General features: G+C 45.1%; 1 protein-coding gene across 1 annotated transcript in view; it reads right to left on the reverse strand.

The window, feature by feature from the left end:
* Positions 1 to 24,433, reverse strand: part of LOC119241952 (RNA binding protein fox-1 homolog 1) — a 111,217-nt gene that overhangs the window by 40,310 nt on the left and 46,474 nt on the right. The window contains exons 3-6 of the mRNA XM_054693927.1: positions 22,642 to 22,785; positions 16,379 to 16,432; positions 9,966 to 10,058; positions 8,206 to 8,266 (exon numbers count right to left, since the gene is read on the reverse strand). Coding sequence (XP_054549902.1) covers positions 8,206 to 8,266; positions 9,966 to 10,058; positions 16,379 to 16,432; positions 22,642 to 22,785 — 352 coding nt within the window. The remainder of the gene's footprint in view (positions 1 to 8,205; positions 8,267 to 9,965; positions 10,059 to 16,378; positions 16,433 to 22,641; positions 22,786 to 24,433) is intronic.

The following is a 24,433-nucleotide window of genomic DNA, read 5'->3' on the forward strand; positions in this document are numbered from 1 at the left end:
TTTATGCACTAAGGACTAATGCATTTCAGTGAATTCAGAGACCATGATTATCCTTAATCAATGCATGATATCTAAGGTAACTTTCAAATAATTTCTACATGGGATTAATAGGATCTTGCAATTTTCCAAATGTTCTGGATGGAGAATTTTCTGGATCCTGCTGCTCCCTTTAGTGACTTTCACTCATGTGAAGAACATCTGGGGATATTTGCTGACTGAGCACAGCCCACAATGCAAACCACTGGTTGGAGTTATTTAGGGAACAACTTCCAAAGAATGATTACATTTTAGGCTCAGGGTGACCACTTTCAGCTTCTATTGGTCTTTACAAACACATTCAGTGTAGAATTCCTGAAAGGCAGAGGACAGGTCTGTTGTCTTTTGTGGAAAACCTTGTCAGCTTAAAACACCAGATGTCCTTTAATAAACACTTCTGGAAAAAGACAATGTGAAATTTGGGGTGTGAAGGAAGGTATTCTGAGCCCTATCCAGAAGGGAAAGATGTGGCATCCCATTAATCTGACCTGAGAGGTGAATACCATCTCCTGACCCACTAAGGAAGACAAAGGCTCAATATTTTATAAATAGGTCTCTGGATGGACCTAAGAATTTTCTAGAACTTTCTAAGGATGTTTTGCGTCTAAGAACTTTCAATTCCAACTTGAATAAGCCAGCTGGTTTACAGCCCCAGGCTGATCTCTGATTCAAAGTCTTGTCCCTGGATTACTTGGGAAGTTTATTAATGGACAATTCCTGAGGCCATCCTAGATCTGCAAAAAGAGATGTGAAATTCTGAGACCCATTATCTCAAAGGTTTCTGAAATCCCACACTGCCACCTTCACCTTTTATTATTAGCCACATCTCATACTAAAGGAATTTGTATAGCATATATAAATGAAAATTACCCTGGCCATTTCAGAACATGGGGAATAGGAATGTGGAAAATGACTTAAATTTGACCAACTGATCTCCCACGGATTCTCCAAAAAGAAAATATCCAGTTCCTAAGGATATGGGAACTAATGTTCATATTTCAAGCCTAAGAGAAAATAACCCAAGGTAGTAGAAAATAAAGCTTCAGGGTTATCTGGATGTATTTAATGTTTTCTTTTTAGTCCTTCACAGACAGGTAGAGTGTGTAAAAGAAATCTGTAAGGGGCCCTGCTAACTGAATAATTAAGTCATTAATTTAGTGCTCATCTATTTCTTCCCTCTGTTTTTCATCTTTTTTTTCATCTTTTTTTTTTTTTTCCATTATGAGAAATTTTAATGCATGCTGTATTTCCAAAGATAGTTAAAGTAGTAGTCAGTAAAAGGTTTATTTATTTATTTATTTATTTTTTTTTAAATATTAAATTTTATTTTTATATTCCCCCATACAATTGCAAACGCCCCATTCTGACCCCAATCCTTCCCCTCCCGCCCCCCACCCCCCAAAAAGTGTCTCTGGTTCATAGTTTTTTTGTTGATTTTGATTTTCACTTTCTTATATTCATTTTCCTGGTCCCTTATTTAAGTTTTCTAGATTCCTGCTATGAGTGAGACCATCCGGTATTTTTCTTTTTCTTTTTGGCTTATTTCGCTGAGCATGATCCCTTCCAGTGCCATCCATGTTGCTGCAAATTGCATGTGTTTATCTTTTTTGAATGCTGAGTAATATTCCATGGTATATATGTACCACATCTTCTTGATCCAGTCATCTATTTTTGGGCATTTGGGCTGTTTCCAAAGCTTAGCTATTGTAAATAGTGCTGCTATAAACATAGGGGTGCAGGTGCTCTTTGGAATTGATGTTTCTGTGTCCTTTGGGTAAATACCTAGGAGTGGAATTGCTGGATCATATGGAAGCTCTATGTTTAGTAGGTCCAGAAATCTCCACACAGCTCTCCATAGTGTTTTTCATCTTACACCCTGCTTATGGCCCCACCTTATACTGGTCAGAGAGAAGGGATCTTTTTGACACTCGGTAACTAAGCTAAGATTTAATTTCTTGTGTATACCTTACCTCCCTTAAATACTTCTTTTTGATTATATGTCTGGAACTACTGAATATGGTTTCATTTTGATGTGACTCCCAAAGATTGCAAGTTATGCCAACAAGCTTTCATTTTTTCATAGAAATGGATTTCTCAGCACTGTATAAGGCTGCCTAGAAATCACATTTCTCTTATCTGCCTTTATTTTACTCATTTCCTTGGGGGAGGAAACATATGCCTGTTGGTATATGTATTTGTAAGGTCTAGTCTCCCTCCCTCCTTACCTTCCTGCCTCCTTCCTTCCTTGGCAAGTCTCACCCCTCCAGCAAAGGGCACCCCCATTCACTTGGTTTCCTTAAAACGAAATTCTTGATCTTTAATTCCTTGATTCTTCCCTTCCCCTCGTATCTCATGAAAAATCCCTTAGGGAAAAACTATTTCTCAGACTTTGAAAAGAGGTTTCCACTCTCCCCTCTTGCCACCAGCCTGGGCCAAGACACGTGTGTCTCCTAGACAAGCCCCCACGGCAGTAACGTCCTAACTCTCCCTGTCTCCTCTTACTCCTGCTTGCGTCCCTCTGCCATCACCATTCCCCTCTGTAATAGTGGCCAAAGCAATATTGAGGAAGTAAATCAGGTATTTCTTTGTACCACTGTGCTCTGCTCTCCAAGCTTTTGACACCGGTCTGTTTTATCTTCAGAGAACTATCTGAGCTCATTCCAGATCACTTTGGATTTGATGATCCTAGATTGTACCCACTTCTCCCTCTGCCTGGAGAATTCCCCCCAGCTCCAGGCAAAGTGGACCTGACATCATGAGGACTCCATGTCTCCCCAGGGCTGCTCAGGCACATGTGTCTTTCCTCTTAGGATGCCCCTCTGGTTCAGTCCCAGCTTGGTTTTCTGTATCGCTGTTGACACTGCTGGGCTTATGGGGTTTTCTTTCTGTTTATTCTTAATTGTTTTTCAAAGATTCTCCACCATTACCATTAATGGCAGGGTGAGTGGGACTGGTGTCCCATGTGAATCCCCAGGATCAAAAATTGTGTTTGGTTAACAGTCAGTGCTCTCTAAAAGTTTATGTAATTTTGCTCTAAAGAAAGTAAAATGATACAGAGTAATTTTCTAACAGGCTTGCTCCCTTTTGGCTAACATTCTGTCTGCCTCCAACCTCCAGTGACCTGCTTTTGGTTGTATGTCTAATGAAGAGGGGCCCTGTTAGGGTGACTGCCTCTAAGGGGAAGGCAATAAGAATCTAGCCCTTGCAAATCACCTCCTCTCAGACCTACAGAGCTCCTGCAGGATTATGTAGATGTATGCAAATAACATGCAAATGGACTCCTGGTCCCTGCCACTCCTTCTAGTACCTGGAAGAGACCCTTGGGACAAGCCTGCTGGAGACACGGGTCTGAGTCTGCACTGTCAGGAAGACGACAAAATGATCCCACTTTTAGTTTCTCAGGCAGATTGTGTACGTCCCCAGGCCTTGCAAATTCAGAGATTTTGATCAAGGACATTAAACTGAACAATGAGGCTTATAACAAAAGGAGAGCAGCTGAGAAAGCCCGCGCTCCCAGCCTCCCAGGGCCCCCATACGGCGAGGCAACAGAGCGGAGACCAGACACACGAGCAATTTAGAGACCCCTCTGTGGCTGGACTGGGAGGTACTGCACCCAAATCAGACAGCTTCTAAAAGGTCATCTGCCAGGTTTCTTTAGTAAAAATGCTGGCCAAGATCCCTGGCGTTCACTATTGTTGTATTGGGTGTTAAAAGACAAGTCTGAATGTGCAGACCAAAAATCTGCACATGCCTTCTCTAGGGCTTTGCTGGGTTGGGTATCAAAGAAACACATTCAAGAAAGTGCCCTTAATGATACTACAGGGGTTCTGCCAACTGCATGAGAATGCTTTTGAAAGACATCTCTTAAAGATGTCTGCAACCTGGAAGCTGAAATGGTGCAGGAGGCAAGGCCCCAGATGCAAAGTTAGCTGCACATTATGCAGAGATGTGTTTTTGTTTGTCAATCAATATATATTTTTTGCAGCATATGTTCATGGCAACCTTTAGATTTCACCTAAAATATACAATCTCTTGTTCTCTTGAAACATCAATAGAGATGTCAACTTTAGGTTAAGAATTCCTCAGGGACCAGTTTACTGGAGGTGTCCACCCCCACCCCCCACATCTATTTAACTTTCCAATTATCCACAGTCACCACTGCTCTCTATTGTCTGCCTGGCTTGGAGGCCATATGTTAGCAAATTTTTATTATTACCACGTGTGAGAAATATTTTGTTTTATGCTGTATGAAAATGAAAGATAGACCATAAAGATTGTGAGATCCCCAGACCTTCTCACTTGCTCATTTATTTTACCTGCCCAGCTGCTGTTTGCATCTGAATATTTAATCCTTAAATTAAAATGTCAATCAGGAAATTCACCTGACTATCTAGAGCAAAAAAAAAAAAAAAAAGGAAAAAGATAACTACTTGCTATTGAGATTATTGTGTAATTAAAAATTTAGGGCACTTTGTATCCCTGGCACTATGTTGGCTGCTTTCTTCCATAATAATTAGAATCGCCTGTACAGTTGGTTTTATTGCATGTATAGTTCCCACTGGAGAAAATGTATGTTTCAGCTTCAGAATTGAAACAACTTGCCTACAGTTTCATAGCCAGTGGGAGGCCGAGTTGATACTGTTTACCTCTTACAGAGTTTTCCATCTTTTTGTCCATTTTTATCCTTCCCAAGAAATCTAAGAAAATAAGAGCTACTTCCAATACCCATGCTTCTCCAACACCCAGTAAATCTCTGAGAAAATTCAACTTGTTTTACAGAAATAGAAAATTCCCAAAGATCCCAGTTCCACACTGAGAGCATGTATCCTCAGGAAGAATGAGTAATGGAGAAGCTGCCAGATCATCTTTTTGAGGAGCGTTCTGATGGGTGGCTCGTAGACCTCCATCTGCCATGCTAGTCTTAAACCCAAGTTCAGATGTCCCCGGAGTTATAATCTGTATCCCCCACAACAGAATTAACACACTTAGCAGAGCCTCCTAGCCAAGCTTCCCATCACACTTAGGACCCAGTCTTATTATTCATCACTGGAAACTTGGCAGCTGCTAAACTTTTCTTGGATACATGATTGAAGGCATGCACGGATGCAGTGCGGGTGTCGAGAGTTGTATTTTACTATTTGAAGATGAACTAAAAATTGGATGACTCTAGTAATTTGAAATTTTGCTGAAGCAAAACTTTGACATCTTCTGAGGATGAATTAGGTAGCTAATGAATAAATCTCACTGATCACTTAATTTTCTCACTTCAACATAAATTTATTGATTCTGACTCTTTTTTAAAGGGTTATTGAGGTATCATTGACAAGTAAAATTTGCATATATTCAAGGTGACCAACCTGATGATTTGAAATATGTCAAGATAGTTAACATTTCCACCACCTTACCTAGTTACCATTTTTATTTTCTGATTTTCTCCTCTTTAAATAGTCACTCTTATTGAGGATCTGAGAATTCCCCATCTATTATCAGGTGTGCTCCATGAAATCTATGGGACCATGTATTTGCAGTGGTGTTCCTCAGGAATCAAGGGCACAGAAGCTTGGAATACTACTTACTTGTCTTTGAAGCCAAAAGTCTGCATGATCTCCTCTAGAGAAGTTAACTGTCTTGTCATCTGGATTCAGATTTGTGTTTTATGTCAGTTCAGTTCTATGGTGACTGTTCTGCCCATAGCCTCATACCCAGTCCATGTGACAAAAGAAGCCTTTCAATATCCCAAGCAGGTACATGGGTGAGGGACATTATTCCTGTCTACTAAGAATGTATGGCTACCTGGACTAGGCCATGGGGAGCATATGCCATCTGGTGGGATATGAAGCTGCACATCTCATCGTGTTCTTGAACTTCGCAGCTGGCTAGTTGACCCTGGCTTCCCTTTGAGTGCAGGGCAGCAAGATGAAGGAGCAAGGAATGTGCCATTCCCAGACAGACACCATCACTGTGCTCCTTTGCAAGAAAAGAAAAAGACTTGACCAATGACTTCATTTCACTAGCCTCAGCTTTTGCATCTTTTAAGCAAGGAAGACTGTTCTTAGGGCTTCATGTGAGCCCAGAGCACTGAAATGCTTAACATCTTTGGCAAGGTCCACATTCCAGAGATGCTGGCTATTCATGTGTGGATTTTGAGTTGTGTCCAAAATCCCACAGGTCTAGTTTTCAGGCCCTGGCAAGGCATTGATCAGTAACTGTTTCTTTAAAGTAAATATGTGCACATATGGCTGATGCAATGAGATTTAGCTTTCCTTGCTTTATCTTCTCACACAAATACACATGAGCACATATGTGTGCATGTGGAAACACTCACATGCACGTGTGCACACATGCATGGTTCTACTTCTTGGTTAGAGGAAATACCCATTGTCAGGTTCACCTCTTCAGGCATTGGGAAAGTTGCAAAACTAACATTTTCACCCAAGTGGAAAATTTTCCTGCCACAAGGACCAGAGATTTGCTTCATTCCAGCACTGGACATTCAAAGCATATTGTGGGAAATTTCTATTTAATTTAAGGATATGTCTTGGGTTGTAGGAACTAGGAAAAAAGGAGCATCAGAATTAATCATTCTTTTGGGATTTCAGTTTAGAGTGTTATTATGTTGAGGGTGTCCTTTTGTTTAATAGCACCCCATGTTAGAATAAAAACAGATGGGCTCGGTCAAATTGGTAGTCTTTGGCACAAGAAAGAATACCAAAAACCAGCTAGCATACGCTAATGCTATGGTTTATAACAGAAAAAAAAATAACTTAAATGTCAATCAGTGTGGAAGTCCTCAATAAAACCATCTACTCATTTGATGGAATATTATATAACCATGCAAGTGAATGAGTTTGGTCTGTATGTATCACTATCCAAAGAACTCCATATTGATCCATAAAATCTGATTAAAAACAAATGTACAACATGATCCCCTTTATATAAAAGCAGGTACATAATACTGTGAATCCTGTCAAAATACTCTTACTACATATATATGCATGACACTACAAAAGTAAAAATACAGATGGTAATTTCTATCAGGGACTTCCTCTGAGTGGGGAGCAAGGCAAGCTGGCAGTTGAGCTATTCAAAATACACATTGGCCCTTTCTTAAACCAACCTTCCTCCTTCTCTCCCTCTCCCTCCCCTCCTATTTTTCAGGAAGTCTGCATTTTTACATAGTGTGTGTCATTAAAATGCTAAAGTAAAAATCCCATACATCCCTGATGCCAGTACTAAAATTATATTCTTTTTAAAACTTACAAAACAAAGAAAAAATATCTTGCCCCCTGCAATACAAGTAAACCATAAGCATAAACGCCCACCCTCATGTAGTTGTGAGCATGTTCTCTATAACTTTTCTCCCACGAGGGTCCCTCACAGTCTTTATCCTGCTCATTTGTGTGGGCCCGACTGGCCACAAAGCACTGACCTTCAATTACTGTGCTACTTTCTACCTAGTTTTTGGTCCAGTTGAGCCCCTGCCCAGCCTATCAGCAGGTTCCCCCTTTTCTATATTAAGAGCGCTTTAGCCTGAGGAGGGTGAGAGAATCAACGTGTTTGAACATCTTTAACGACTCTTCATATATTCCGAATTGTTTCTAGGAGAGCCTGCAGGACTCCTGGATGGGTCTGGGATGGAGGGCACTGTCCTGGGGGAGATGCCACATACCCCTCCATGCCCCACCTGGGCAACCTGGGGGGCGTAGCTCAGCGCTCACCCGTGGGCTCTCAGAGAGGACCTTGCCTGCCCTCACACCTGCCACTCAAAGCTTTGGAGCCCCCAAGCCAGAACCAGCCCTGCGGTGCCACTCCCGGGGAGGACGTGGTGGGTAAGGGGACAGTGAGGAGGAGGAAATGGGCCTCCAACCTCCCTCCCCTTGCTACTATCACAGTGCATGGAATTATCCAACAAATGCTCAAATGATGGCTGCATCTCAGGCCCAACGGGGAGTTATTCTAGAGAGACTAGAAAAAGGGCACCCCACTTAGCCTGAAATGTGCCTCTTGTTGTGAAAAGGATCGTATTGACTCAGATGGTTCCTTGAGGCCGGTCAGCAGCCGGGACCCGGTGGCCAGGCCGAGGCCAGTGTGGCTCGTGAGAACACAGTCCCTGATCAAATCGTTTAATGGACTCAGAGGCAGAGACGATTTCATCGCCAATCTACTCACCGTTTGTGTAAGGGTTGACGGTCTTTTTATTTGTCATTACGCGTGCTGTGGCGTTATTTACCTACGTACATAGAAAACTCGAGTGAGCACAGATTCCAGGGCGAGCCGGACATTCTATTAGTCGCATGCATTATGACTGTGATTACTTATTAACAACAAGAACGAAAAAAACTAAAATGCGTTTTAATTTATAAAAGGCAGTAGGTGCATAACAGAAATCATACATTTTGATAATTACATTTACTTCATCACCATTTTAACTTACAAATCATTTCAATAAAGCAATGTCATATCATTGAAAAGTTTAATAAGGAAACAGTAAAAGCAAATGAAAAGGAACCGCATAATTGAAGATTTAAAAGCATGCATGTACTCCATGGTAACACAGAAACGATAAATATTTTTTCAACGTAAAATAAAGTTCATATGAAGGGGCATGCAGTGGCGAAGAAGAGCGGAGAGAGTACAGGGAACATGAATGTCAAAGGAAGGGACAGACAAGGAACCACATGAGCAACACTTTGGGGGGAAGAACCATCGGGAGAGCAACATCTAGCATTCAACACTTGGAACAAGACCTTTGACATCGCAAGAATTAACAAAATCATTCAAGCTTTAGAGTCACAGCTAACGAAAGAGGGGGAGGGGTGCATTGTCGAACACGATATGGAGTTAACAATCTGAGTAAGATGTGCACGGGTCATATCTCAATCCAGTCAGTGCCTCCCAGGCTAGCTTAGAACGTACACTCAATTACAGGCGTACCAATATCCAAAAAAATAGAGCATCAAGAAAACTTAATACGACAAGTCAAAAAAATTCACGTGGTATATATATGTATATAGATATATCAGCACTAAATACGGGAAACGGCAGATGGACTTTGCCACTTACCATTCACCACCACCGCCAGCAAGGTTTGTATACAGTTACCATGGTTACTGAGAGTTTGGTGAGGGGCCTAAGCGTTATCGTCGAAGGGGGAAAATGAAAGGCAAAATATGCAACATCTTACTCCAAAGACTAAAGCATTTTTAACTGGTTTTTTTTTTTTTTTAAAGTTTTAACAAATTATGACCCTGGGGCCACGTTGAGGGAGATCCAGTGGTACAAAATGGGGCGGATCGGAATCTGAGCGTCTATGTTTTCCATGAAAGGGGCCAGATAGTGAACAGGAAATCCTGTTCGGTTGTTCACCGAGCAAAAGAACTCCAGACCAAGCTGGCTTCTTCAGCAAAAAAATGAGAGGCTTAAGCATAAAGATCTCTCATTTTTTTTTGTTCTCTCGAATGCGATTGCTTTCACAATTTGGTTTAATTTGCACACCACTGTGGATCTCTCATCAACCCTGCGGTGGAAAGAAAAAGAAAAGAAAAAAAAGAAACTCTTCTGTTTTGCTTTTTTTTTTTTTTTTTTTTTTTGTTCTTCAACCCTATCTCTGCTGTTTGGAGCCTACTGCACCCATGGCTTCTAAAACAATGGAAAATAAAACAAAACAAAACAAAACAAAAGAAAGACCTTCAGGTGAACGTTTCCTGCGTCTCACTTCTGCCATTCACCTTTCAGCAGTCATAAGAGTAACGTAACCAAGTAAAAGTAAAATAAAAGTAAGGCCAGTTTTCCTTTTTATATATAAATATATAAACAATGAGAAGGGAGCAGGGACGTATACAAGACAGGATGAAGCGTCTGAAACAACAAATGAGGGCGAAGCACACATTTATAAAAAAGATGAAAAGGAAAATATTTTGAACATGCACCTCGATTTTACGGCCCTCTACCACGGTGCCGTGTAATTTCTCCCTCGCCCTGTCCGCATCGGCACTATTTTCGAAAGTTACGAAACCAAATCCCTGCATGCAGGAGGGAGAAGGGAGAACAACATGCAGATTATTATTTCAGTCAACGACCCCGTGAAACGTTCTCGCTTTAATGTCTAAGTCTTGTCCTGGCTCCAGTTCTGTAACATGCAAATTAGAGAAATTATAAGAGTACTAAAATGTGCAATAAGTAAGCGACAAATGTGAACGAGATTTTTTTTCTGTCACCCGTTAGCTGTAACCCTTGAAGAATTCAAAGAATGATACCCAAAATACCTTTCTAAATGTCACTACAGAAGAAAATAAATCTAACGGAAAGAAAATGAGATCAAAATAAATTTACAGTGTCTTCACAGAGAAGAAAATGAAATAACGAGGAAAGAAAAGGGAACCACTTTCTTGACATGCAAATTAAGAAAAAAAAAAATAAAATACAATGTGTGCACAAAATCCAACAATGAATGCCAAAATCTCCTGGTGCTGCCTACAGAGACATGCCACGTGGTTTTAGGACATCTCTCCTCCATGCAACTGTAGGGCTATTTGAGTTTGTCAATTCTACAGCCTTAACTTCTCGAAAATAAAAATTAGAAGCCTAAAAAAAAAGGAAAGACCTTTTTTCATCACACATCTTAAACTCTTTGATCTAAGAAACAAAAGAATCACATGAAATGAAGAGAAATAAACATCCATTGATTGAGAATGCACACAGTTTGGTTATGGCTTCGAAACTCCTTCCCGCCCAACACCCCCATAACATCCATGCTTCTGAATGTGTCAATTTCCCAGGCTACCGTATTAACCAAAAAGGGAAATGTGCAGACATGGAAAAAACTTCTAAGCCTGGTGGTCATCTGCCACATCAACAGGTGGGAAATACAGCAGCTTGGTTGACAAATCGTGTTATTTACAGTAACGCTGAGCACTTCCTCGTTCACTGATCATAGAAAATAGGCCCTTTATGCACCACTGGTGTATTTTGCTTTAACATTTCAATCTCAAAACACAACCCCACTAAACATCATATGGTCAAAATCCACTTTTCTCTCCACTGACACTGTTCCTAAGAAGAGCTCAGAAAATAGAACACAATATTTTTGAACCCCCTAAGAATATTTGTACATCTTGTTCAGAAATATACACCAACCTTTTGAAACAATTCCAGTGTCAATTTGCCCAGCTTTTCCGGGATTTCACAAGGGGAAATGAAGCGGAGTGTTGGGGCTCCCGTCCACCTTGGGTAAACTGGCCAAGGCAGGAAGGCAGCCTGGTCAGGGATAAACTCTAAGCACAGTAGTTTATCCTCAGTGAGTGTTAACTCCCACTTTGTCACCATCGCTCAGCTGATCTCTGCCTTGCCGGGAATTTAGATGTCACCAGTGACTGCCTAAGAGAGGGCGTTCCAGTACTAAAAAGGGTCCACCCACAGAGGACAGCAGCTGGGGAGGTCTTCAAGCTAGATGAGATGATTACTTGACAGGATTCTAGAGAACAGAAATGAACTTCTTGCCTTAGGGAAATTGGGCTGAATTAATCTTTATTTGCAGCACATCTCTTCATGAGGATCTGTGATGAGCAAAGGTCTGAATCATTTGATTAAATATGATTATGATTATACCCTCCACACCAAAACGGCCCTGCTTATGTGATATGACCATGTCAGGTACTCAAATATACTTGCTAACAGCAGAGGTTTGAAATATGAGCTCTCTAGTATGCGGAAGACAGTGTTTGGGGACAGTGTTTGGGCAGCTCTGGTTGATGGACAGTGGGGCCCAGAATAAGTTGAAGTTCAGAAGGAGCTGGGGAGCATGCCCTACACTTTTAGACTCCTCTCTTCTGCCACCAATTGCCATCTCAGGAGCCCCGAGTCCAGCCCAGAAATCTGCTTGCCCAAGAAGCTACCCACGTGACCTGGCGGTGAGTTTCCATGGCCCCTCCTGTTGCTGGGCACCGTGGGAAGGTTGTAGGTCTGTGCATGAAGTGGAATATTAGACTGTCAGCTTCCACCGAGCAGCCTGTGGAGTGGGTGTGTCTGGCACAGTTCTCTGGACCTTATATGAGGGGTACAGGCCAAATCACACAGCCATGTTGTCCTCCTAACCTCCGAGCCGTAAGTATGTCATGCATTTAATACGTAATGTAGTGTGGGAAAACAGGGCTGTGTCGGGCAACTCTCTCACCGGGAGGGAAAATCCCCACTACAGCAGGATCTGGAGGCCCCTGTGGCTGTGTGTGGGGCCAGAAGCCCCTCCCACCGGGCAGGAGGATGGAACGGGGAACACAGCACCTCCTAACATCACCCCAGAGAGTCCAGTGTTCACCCTCCTGGGCCTCAGGAGGACCAGGCCAAGACACACCCGCCTAGAAGCATCCGTGTGGGGCAGGGAGAGGCCACGGTGGAGACCAAAAGCCAAGGAAACGCTCTAAACTATAAGGGAAATTCTTCTGTTCTCAGTTTGTTTTGAAGCAAAGATAATGTATTGTTTCTTTTCCTCACAATTCTTACTCTCTTTACATTTTGACACTTTTTCTTTCTTTTCTTTCCTCTTTTTTTATTTTTATTTTTAAGCTGCTGGGATGAAAAATTTGAAAAAGACTTCCCAAAAGCATGTCCCCCCTACACCCCCCAAATCCACAGGGCCTCTCCTGCCTGCTCTGCTGGGCAGCTGTGCCCCCACCCAGGCAGAACATGCTGCGCAGCCGTCCCCCAGCTGTGTCCTTTCTACCAAGCAGAGTCTGGGCGACCGCGAGCAGGAGCTGATTCAGAGCCGCCTCCTGGGCTGAAAGAATTCTATCTCAAGAAAATTGCTGATCTTAAACACATTCTGTTGTGCACACAGCCTTAGAGAGAGGGAGGGATGGAGCCGGCACCTTCTAGACCAGTCCAGAGAGCACGAGCCGGGGCACCTACTTGATGGAGAACAAAGAGGCTGCTGGGGTGAGGGGCAGCCCCTCGGAGTTTGTGCCCAGGGTGTAGCCGAGCTGGACAGAGCAGGGGGAAGGGCATGCTGGGACCACAGCGTTGGACACACTTTCGTCAGCCCAGCCGGAGACCAACATGGCGCCAGACCAGCACTGCTTGTTGAAAGTCTTTGTGAACCATAAATTCTGACTTTCCTGTACCCTAGTTTTTTTGTGCGTGTGTTTTGTTTTTTTGTTTTGGTCCTGTGTTATATTTTTAAGTGATCTTTTCTGCTTTGTACTAATGTAAATACAACATTTTATATCATAAGACTCCGGAGCCCCTAGGATGGATGTGTGCCCTGAATTTCCATGTTCTATGAAAATCCAGTTGCTCCAGTTCCCATGCAGAGACCTGCTGTCTGAAGGAGGGGGCTGAGGTCTGCTGTGCTGTGGGCCAAGGAGCGGGCATCTCCCTCCTCGCCCCGGCCCCTCAGGAGCAGCTTCTTCTCCCAGGGAGAACATGTTCCTCCCCTCTGCACCCTGGAAAATTCTTACTCATCTCTCCTCTCAGCTTAAATGCTCCTTCTTCCCAGAAGCCTTCCTGCCTTCGAACAATATCGATCTGCCCCTTGGACAGCCTCTTCCCTGGCTTTGAACGCAACCACTTTGCTGCAGCTGTTTGTCTTGATGATCTGCCCCTCCTGCTCCTCAGGAAAATCTATGAGGACAGGACACGCTTTCGTCTCTCTCGTGGTTACTCACCAGGCCGGTGCTTGGCATGAGACCAGTGCTATGGACCTCTATGGAATCCAAGATCAGGCTGTAGATTTCCTACTGTATTGAACAGTAGCTCTGTCTGGCTGCGTCCCACAAATAAAACTCTCCAGAGCTAAACAAAATGCTTTTCAATCTTCTAAAAGGAAAATGAAGCTCAGGATCTCTCACCTCTAAATGCTGGCTAATTCCCATTTTCAAAGGCTGGGAGATCGTTTTGGAGAATGTGGTGTCCCTGTGGTCTCGCTCTGCTGCATCTCTGTGGGTTATTGATGCTGCACATAGTCAGGATGAGACAGACGCTGCCTAGATGGGTATATGGGTGCCCCCAGCACCCACGGAGCACGCAGCCAAACTCACCACCCAGCGCTAAGTGACCAGCCCCAACAGCCCCCAGGCCACAGCGCCCTGGAGGAGCTCCTGGCTCTGAAGGCCACCCCCTTCCCGGCTGCTTCTGCAGCCCCCAAGGATGCAGGAGACCATCGCCAACATTCAGGGTGCTCAGCCTTTAAGGTGGGAATGTTTCCTTAAATAAGGCCTCTCCAGGGAAAGCCTCCCCCAGTGAAGCTGCGCAGGGTGAGGCTGCCCATCAGCTGCCGCTGGACGCTCCTGGGGGCCACACCTGCAGGACTCGCTCTTCCCAGGGAGCACACCCAGCGAGAGAAGCTATTTTGATGTTTCCTAATCAAAAAAAAAATTTTTTTTTAAAAGCGGCTCCACAAAGTCAATCTCTGGATGCAGCAAACCTAAACGGTCCTGTTCCCGAGGCCCCCGAGACAGGCTAATCACGGGAATGACGGAAGGAGGCTTAAAAATAGCTCCGCCATTATACCGCCTGAATAGCAAGTGATCTTCTTCTAGAGTCCCCACGCGGCTCCCGACGGAAGGGATAACGTGCTCGCGTGGCAAAAGTTCCCAAACAAAATACAAATAAAAGATAAATTAAAAAACATAAAAACATAAAAACTTTATAGGCAGTTGTGCTACAGGCGCTGGCTTAGGAGAACGTGGCCAACATGCTGGGCCAGCTTCTGTGCGAGGCCAGGAACCCACCGGGGCCAGGGGGTTGGGGGGCTTGGGGGGGACACGGTGGTGCCTTTGCTCTGAGCACACTTTGCTTTGTGGGTGGAAGGACAGTCCCCGTACGGATTTCCATACAAGAAGCTGAGAGTGCGTGTTTTCCTCGGGCCTAGGGGTGAACCTCTGGCCCCCTGTGGCTGTCAGACCTCTCATGTTGTGGCCCAGTGACACGGTCCAGCAAATGGCAGGACCAGAGCAGAAAGGATTGGTTCTGAACCTCATCTAGCAGAGCACAAGCTCATGTGGGCCCAAGAAACCAGAGTCCTAGAACGTTCTTTCCTGAGCTCAATATGCCTCGTCCTGTCCATTCCTATGACGCCTACTCAGCAGGGAGGAGGCTGCCCAGGACTATGACCCCTCATGTGTGCCCGGGGCTGCTGTCCCCAAGAGAGACACTGACCACCTTAGAGAAACCAGCCCCAGAAGCTCTGCTGAGTCCCGGCTTCTCCGGCATAGCCTGGGGAGGACGGTGATGGCTACACAGGGGCCGGCACCTGGTCAGCAACTTCCCTGGATGTGGTCACAGTGTGAGGAGGCCTGGAGTGGGGCGGACCTGGGGCCTGCACTCAGGGAACTGGGCTGGATTCTCAGAAGCCTCTCTTTTCCAGTCGCGGAGCCCCAAACCCCCATTCTTCACTCATCACTGGTCCCCACTGGGTATCTGCATCTACGTCCCACATTTTCCTCCAGGAGGATTCTGGGGTGGGGGTGCTCAGCTTTCTGTGGGTGTAGGCAGAAGGGGCACAAGTAGCCCCACATGGGAGGGGCCCACCAGGGGGCATTTTGCATTCAGAGGCAGCATCGCCTTTGTCTAAACCAGGAGGGTGCAGTGTTTGTGGCTTTGAGGACAAGCCTGGAAGTTTCCTTAAAACACAGACACTGAGATCCATTTTCAGACACTCTGACCCTGCAGGACTGGGCTGGACCTGCAAGATGCACATCCGGGTTCCCAGGAGAGCAGATTTTTTTCCCCTACCAACCTATTTCCATTTTGAAGGTGCTGGAGACTCTCCCTACCAGCCCTGACTTTTACTAGCATTGTTGGCTCCAGCAAACGCTACTTCTAAGTGGGTTTTAGGGAGGGAAAGAAACACAACCACCTCAAAGTCATGGCAAATTGCCAAAAAAAAAAAAGTGTGTTGGTTAACACACTAATAAAGGAAATGATACTCAAAAGGTTGGTGTATATGCCGCGTCTCCCCTACAACCCAGGAAAATAACTGCACTTTATTAACACAGAATGATCACATATTTACCTGCTCGTGAGACTATCAACTCACTTTTTAATATAAAGAACATAATTATCACTGAAAAACAAAAATGTAGCAACAACATTATTTTTTAAGCATGGGCAATTTTCTTCGGGAAACTTGATCTAAGATATAGATAGAAAACAGCAGTTTTAAATGACCCCCTTCTACATTTTCAAAGGAACCCATCCGACTTCCCAGCGCGTGGGACACTGAGGAGGAACAAAGCATGAGCTGCCTTGTCCCCAGGAGCTGACCCAACAGTGCAGTTGTTTCCCATTATCCATAAAACAAGAGCTTTACCATAAGCTAAACCGTGTTAGAGTGAAATAAGTTGCTTACCTTTGAGCCTCGCTCATTAAAAATAATTTCAACATCTAAGATTTTACCAAATTGCTGCAAAGAAATAGAAAGATTGTTTAAGCAGGCAGAGAAAACGGGGCAAACCACATCCTGCACTTGGGACACTGTTCCCCACGTCAAAATTTTGTTTCTTTTCTAATATCAAGGATGTGCATTCTGAGGGGTTCTATCATGACAAGGCGCTGCGATCATCTCTGTATTACAGGGTGAGAGGAAATCATTGTAGGGTCTGGTGCAGAGTATGGCACTGAGAGGTTGATTCTGTTTTCCTTTCCTTATGTGGTTGTGATTTGCTTTCCCAGGCACTGAGCAGCAAAGATTATAAATGCACTGACCTCACTGGTGTATGCACTGACCCTCACTGGCTACTGGCTACTGACCCTCACTGGCTACTGACCCTCACTGGCTACTGACATCACTGGCTACCCACCCTCACTGGCTACCGACCTTCACTGGCTACTGACCTCACTGGCTACTGACCTTCACTGGCTACCACACTGGCCACTGGGATGAAGTGGGATTTTGATGGTAAAATGTTCAACTAGAGTATGAGGTTGAGGATTTTGGGTCCCATCCCATAAAAGCCTGGAGCAGCCAGGCCACGGAGGAGAATAAAGCAAAAAGGGATAAAAGCGAGGTCCCCCACCGAGCACCCATCACTCTCAAGACAGCAGCACAGCTGGGCTTAGTCCTCAGGCTGAAATGTGCTTCTCTGGATGGGTCTCCATATTGTTAAACAAACATAAAGATTTCCAACAATTAGCATGAACAGACTAGGAAGGGAAGTGAAGGCAAGGCGGCTCTGTACATTCTAGAAAGGAGGTCTCAGATTGCAAATACATTGGACTGCCAGGTAAAATACAGGTGCCTTATGAAGGAGAAATTCCAGATGTTTCAGGATTCCTCTGACCCTTGTAGTACTTGAGACATTCTTTACTTAATAACGGATTTGTTGTCTACAATTCAAATCCAGCTACTGTGTGTTTTCTTTTCTTTTTAATTTGCTAAACTAGTGAGAAATCTAGTTCGGATGAGAAATGAACCTCAAGTAATTCTTGATTCATACTTTAAAAAAGGTGGGGACATGAACCCCGAAAGCAGGAACATCTGATAATCCCAAATCCTTTTCTCTGGTGTTGGAATCGGTCCATTTTCTTAGATCACAAGAAGCAGAGGGCAAGGTTTGAATGTTGTCTGTTCTACCTAAGTGCACGTGAGTGAGGGGGTTGGAGGAGCAAGTGATGTGGCCCAGGGAGACATCAGATGGAAACTGCACCCTGATGTGGAATAGAGCCAGTGCTCGTTTGAGCGATTAAAAAAATAAACTGAACATAAAGTCATATTTCCATCCTTTTTTTCTTTATTTTGAGCTTTTGCAGGCTGCATTTTTATCGCATCCTTTATTACCCTAGGAGATTCTGTGCTCTCTCTCTCCCCTGGGTGGGAAGCATTAAGCAGACTGCAGCAGAGGATAGAGATTGGGAAGGGGCTCAACAGAGAAGGAGCAGGTAGAACACAGAGAATCAGGAGCACTCGCCTGACCTCGGTGCCTCAAACAGACCATGCTGGGAGGGTCCTCCTAAGATCTAAGAACAAGAAGTATCTGGAACCACAGGCCATCTTCTGGAACACACAGCGAGTCTAGATGGGAGGAAGATGGGTGACGGCCTGCGTTCTGCAGTCAAATCTCAGAGCTGGAAACTCTGGGGTGAGGGGGGTTCTGACTGAGAAAAATCTAAAGCTTCTGTCACTCCATGCTGGGACTCTCTCGGGAACGTCCTCAGCCAAAGGGTGGCGGGCTTCATTTTTCCCATTGAGCCCAAGTGTTTCCTTTGCAGAGAAACAGAAGGGTTGAAAGAAATCAGGAAGGGATAGCTCAGCCAGGAGACGAGACATAAAGCCTACAGGTTTCCAAGGCCATGGATGCAGCAAGGACCTTGCGCCAGCTCACCCTGCAACCAAGATTCTGATGCACTCTCTGGGTCAAGAGAATATTTTTCTACAGATCGTCTCAAGGGCCCTAGATTTGGGCAGAGAAAAATCATTAAAAATAGAAGAAGAAAATATACAGATTTGGGAAAAGAAGGATTTGCCATTCAAGGTGAACTGAATTTCATAGCAGGAGGGAAAAAAACCCTCCAGCTTCGTGAGCCCCTCAGAAGCAGTCACCGTGACGTGGCTTCCTTAGAATATTCAGCTGACGCAGAGGCCACCCTATTAATTCCAGGCATGAGGGCCTGGAAGCACATGTTCATGGAGAGAGAAGCTCACAAAGGACTTCTTCCAAAGCCACAAAGACAATATCCCCGACAGAGCAGAGCCCTGTCTACAGCGTCAGCACAAACATAAGATCTGCCGGAGAGAGAACCAACCACAAAGCCATCTTCGCTTGCGTCCTTCCCTAAAAGGAAAGCTGTCGCCATATGCCCTGAAACGGTCTCAAATGTTGGCTTTTCTGGCGGCTGCCATGAGGTTGACATCTCCCAGCCACCAGAAGAATGCTGATGTAAGCCCCCTTTCGGAGACAGTTGTGTACTATATTTATAGTATCAACAGTTTAATTGGGAAGTTGGGTACTAATGATGTAAACACAGCTGGCACATTTTCAATTTAAATAGACACGACTCATTCGCAGACATCCTGCGTTTGTTTGCTCAACACCGACGTTCAGTGTCTCAGCCTCGCGTGAGGTGTCTCCGTCGTGTGTCAGGAAGAGTCTGGGAGCTTTGGGGCATGCACTTGGGCAAATAGGTACCAGGTGTTTTCCAACATCTTCAGATCAAATAACAGTTCTCTGAAAAACTGGGAAAGTTGTTCAGTGGATCCAGCATAAGGCACGGAAGTGAGGTTAGTTCAAAGAGCGCATGGGGGTGATGACCAGCGTGGGCTCAGTTTTCTGGGTGCAGAAAGGGGTGGCCTCCCACCATGTCCCCGCCTCATGACATCATCATCCATGGGATTTTGGCCTTGACATTGACGACATCTATGATCTTACTCAAATTTATTGCCAAAAATTTGATCACGATGTCTGCTTCTCCACGTTCTGAATTTGCTTTTAAGAGTAGACTTTGGTAGAGGGTCCTGTTCATGACCAGAGGGTGTGTGTCTTGATGACCAAAGTGAGGCTGTGCCAGCAACAAGGGTGGGTCAAATCTGTAACTGTGTTCCTGGAATAGTTTTTTCTGGAGATGATTCTACAATACAGTGTGTTGCCTCTGTGGTCCGGATGTGTCCCCCAGCTTTAAACATCAAACTCAGGGAGGCCACCTATGCAAGTGCACACACTTGGTGGGAAGCCCGCTGTCCCTCTGTGGGCCCATGGAGATTGCAAAGGTAAAGGAAGCAGATGTGCCAGTCCTAACACATCCAGGCTTGAGGAGAAGGTCACCAGGCCCAGAACCACTTCCCCCCCTCTCTGAAACCTCCAGAAGCAATGCCCCTCACAGTAGAATAGTCCCACCCTCCCACACCCCACTGGGGTTTTAAAAAGACTCCAGCTTCTGCTTGGACATGGAGGCCTCATAACTTTTGAGCAAGGGATGTTCATTTTAAAAGAAAAACAAAGAAAGAAAGGAAATCCAAGATGACCTAGAGGAATTCATGACAAATACTGAAATTAATACTTGAAATTGGGAGGAGGGAAAGACAGACAGTCATGGAAGAGAGAGGAGAACAGGCTGGTGTGGGGAGGTGCTGAAGACACAAGGTAAAAGCAGAGTGTGGGGCAGGGATGAGGCTGCCGGAGGTGCAGACTTCACGGCTGGATGCTTGAAGGTCACAGGCTCTGTGTGAACACTGCTGGGCATTAGGCGGTTTGAGGAAGGAGGCTGTTTGCCTTATTTTGTCAGGGGTGGAAAATCCCTGGCCGTGGTTTATGAAGGAGAAAGGCAGACAGGTCTCGGAGGGTCTTCTCTGCATCCGCCCTTGTTGAAGGGACAAAGGCAACATATTGCACAAGAGGAGAGAGGCCTCTCCTGCGTAAGCGATGCAAGAAATACCCCACTGGCATTCGACTATCATTCCTCACAGCAGCTATGACCTCAAAGGGGAAACCATACTTAATCCCCTTTGCTGGAGCTTGGGGGTCAATCATTTACTGACCCGACGCCTCCGATGGGATTTGGCCACTGAAAGCTCCGAGTAACCAGAAAGGGTTGCGGCTGCCGTGCGGGGCCAGGAAAGACAGCTTCTTTGGGTTCACATTCTGTTTCTTCACAATGGTGCTGGGAAACCCAGGAGGCCTCCGAGTTATTGCAGGGTCCAGGAATTCACATGTGCGAGTCCCTTTAAAGGCAAAACCCATGAAAAAATCTTGCATACTTTTGAGAATGGGCACAGCTGCTGTTTGTGCTGAGTGCCTGCTGCATTTTTCTAATTGAGAGGTACTAAGTGCATCCATCATCTTGTCAAATCGACATCTTGTCAGCTGCTTGGGAATTTTGACTTTTACAGGAAGTGGCTCTGAAGCCAGTAGATTTTGATTAAGTTCTGACAACTGGTGGTGTGATCTTTGGCACCCAGAGTTTTCTCTGGGCCCCCTCTAAAAGAATCATGAGGTTCAGGGAGTAGTGCAAACAGGATGCTCTTGCAGCATTAGCTGTGTGCATGTGGAATACCTGCCTGACTTAGCAGACAAGACCTCCCTCCCTTTCAGGTAACCAAGACAACTGGGAGGGAAGAGCACCCTCCCAGGAGGGAGTCAGGTACGATGTAATGAGGGACACTCTGACCATTAAGAGGACCAAGTTCAAAGCCAAGCTCCCAGTGACACTTGATGACCGAAGAGCAAGACATCTTTGTAACCTGCAGTGGCTGAAGGAATCTAATCCCTCTGGTTACCCATCACTCAAACCTGGTCTCACTGTTTTCCACACACTTAACCTCCACTCTAACTTTGAATGCTCTGCACTTTTCAAAGGCATCTCTGACCTAAAAGTGCCCGAGGGTATCTCTGCTCTGCAAGAGTGAGAGGGCTCAGCTCAAGGTTATTACCAAATGAGAGAGATAAAAGTGCAGATGCTGACCTTTTCCTCTGAAATGTCAGCGTTCAAGTGTGGGTATCTTAAATATTAGGATGCTTTGTTCTGCCTTCATGTCAGCTGCATACTTGATAAACATCATGCATGTTAAAGAAATAAAAGGTGCCGGCTCATCTCACCATCACGGAATGATGACCCAGTGCCCTCACCACCACCCCCCGTTCATCGGGGTGGCGGGGGGAGATTAACTTTGCCCAGAACTAGACATTAAAGTTGGGTCTCTTCTGGTTCCTTTTGTAATATTTGCATCTGTCGACAAACTCTTGGAAGAAGACCCTGCTGGCAGCCAACCTTTACTCTATGTCAAACGTTAAGGATGTAGTTCTTTTCATTGTGTCCACAGATACTTCCCGTCAACGCTGGGAGGTCACGGGCAAATGGGCTGAATGCATTTGCAAAAATGAAGGATATCCAACTCCATCCAGCTCTGTCCTATGGTGGAACAGAGCCCAAAGAATGACAAACTCATCCCTTTCCAAGGTGAACAGTGCCAGGATCATCCAGAAAGAGAATGAGGGCCCTGACACCTATGAAACCAGCACCCCAGTCATTTATCTCTCTGGACTGGACACCATTTGCATTTAACTGTGGTGGGTGGGCATGGCCGTCACTGTGGCATCAACATCCCACAGGCGCCCTGAGCCTTCATCACTGATTTTGGGATAGTGTCTAGGGCAGGATGCAAGGCAGACTTAGAAATCTGTTTTGTTTTGTAATGAAGTTGCCAGCAGAACTAGCTATTCTCTACAACTGCCTCTGGAACCTCAATGCAGAGTGCCTGGGAAAGCCTAAGATCTGAAAGATTTGGCAAGAGTCACTCCACCCGATGACTGGGTGATCACAATGGAAGAAAGGGTGGAGTCAATTCATAATGTCTACTTCAGCAGGGACAGAGCATCTGGGGCCACTCCATCTGGGATCACCCATGAGCTCGATTCAACCTGGCAGTTTCTTTTCCATTTCACATTCAAATTTCTAACTAGAAGACCATTTGGCAAGGTGGAAACATGCATGGAAATTTATACTAAATCATAAAGGGACCCTACGCCAGAACAAGCCCACAGGCTAGGATCTAAAATGCCTCTTCCCCTTATGCAAACATCTCACCTTAGTATTCTTAGTACTAAGAACTTACAGGCGGAGACAAGGAAGGATTCTGGGGACCCCAGAGTGGGCACTGCAGAGGACAGAGGCTGTACTTACGCCAAACATTTGTCGAAGGTCCGGATCCCGGAACCTGAATGGGATATTGGAGACATGCAGCCGTTTGGGCTGGGACTTATTTTCCGTATTTTCAGAAGGTTGTGTCTGGGGCTGGCCATCCGTCGGTGCTGCGTCATCTGTCTGCTAAAAAAACAAGAGCAAAGCAAAGAGACTCTGAGTGGACGCCAAGGCTCTTTACAACATGCATTTGTTTCCCCAAGTGGTAGGAGAATCCAGAACAAAGGAAGAAGGAACAGGAGGGGCCTGCTGGTGTGGGTTGGCTACTCCTAAGCGGCCTATTCGGCCGCCATTTTGTCACCTAAACAAGGTCAAAGTGGTCCGGCCAGTTAGGAACAGGAGCCCAACCCTTAAACCCTTCAAATCAAACAAGAGCACAAAGCTGGATCACACTGGGAAGGTTAGGTATGTCCAGAATGCCCGGGGGAGGGGGGGCTGAGGAACGATGCATAACACATACTCCCGACTTATACATCACAAGGTATGACCTGGAATGCCCGGGGCGGGGGCAAGGACCAATGTATGACAAGGGACCCCAGACACTGATCAGTGGAAAGGCTTATTGATAACTGAAACGATGGCTGGGGAACTAGGGCTTGATCTCAATCACAATACCAAGTCATCAAGCAGATGAGAAGTGCCTGGAGGGCAGACTCACAATCCCTAATCTTCTACACCCTTCCCTTTCTTTAATCTCCTTAATCTCCTTACAACCAATTACGTGTATGAATAAAAGGGCCAGGATCTTGCTCTTCAGCAGCATCCTGCATTATGTAGCCTGCTCCACGACTCCCGTTTGTCAGTGTGGTGTTGTCCGACGCAACCTGCTGGGTCAGCTGTTCATTCACTCACCCATCATGGATCTGGGATTTAGTAGTGAGCAACGCAGGCAAAAAACCCAATAACAAATACAGAGCTGATAGGAGGGTGGGGAGTTTTAACAGGTAGTCCTAAGAAGTCTCACTGAGAAGGGGTAATACTCTTGAAATGGGTGAGACAGTGGATCCCTTAATCAAGATTGTTCAAAATCTGAATGCACCCCTACATTATTGTTGCGGCTTTGTAGGTAAAGTCTTAGTACATGTATTAAAATATTCGGAACAGTTATCTGGTGTTCTGCAGTGCAAGTCACCATCTGATTGACTGAACTTTTTTTTTTCAAGATCTTAACTGTTTTTTGATTGTACAGACCTGTGCTGTTCAACACAGCTGAACACATTGAAACTGAAATGAAATAAATGTAAAATTTTGTTCTTTGTTCACACTAGCCACAGCTCAAGGGCTCAGCAGCCCCGTGTGGCTCAGTGGCTTCCATATGGGACAATGCAGAAACATCTCTGTCTCTATCAAAGTCAATTTCTATTGGATGGTGTTGGCCTACAACCAGCCCCCACCCCCCTCCCATAAAAGTCTGGAGAACATGTTGAAACCCATATATATAAGAAGGAACTAGAAGAAAAGTCACAGCAACATTTGGTATCCCTATCACCCTTCCCCATGCCCACACTCCCAGTTCTACAGTCCAACATTTCAGGATTCTCATTTCCAAATACTTTCTCTGCAATTAGCACACAGTGCCTGCAGGTGGCGCTCACACCAGCTAGCTGCCGCTCCCCAGCCACCACGCAAGGGGTCCCATGTACCAGCAAGGAATTGTTTTCACCCATTTGTAAGCAATTCAGAAACATATAACTGGGACAAAGCTATCAAGCCAGGCAGCCGGGTGTAAAATAATAAAGACAGAGAAACAGACAATCTTACAAAGTGAAATATA

This window comes from Talpa occidentalis, unplaced genomic scaffold, assembly GCF_014898055.3.
Source record: "Talpa occidentalis isolate TD23 unplaced genomic scaffold, MPIMG_talOcc4v2.1 talOcc4.12, whole genome shotgun sequence".
In the NCBI taxonomy this organism is placed as follows: Eukaryota; Metazoa; Chordata; class Mammalia; order Eulipotyphla; family Talpidae; genus Talpa; species Talpa occidentalis.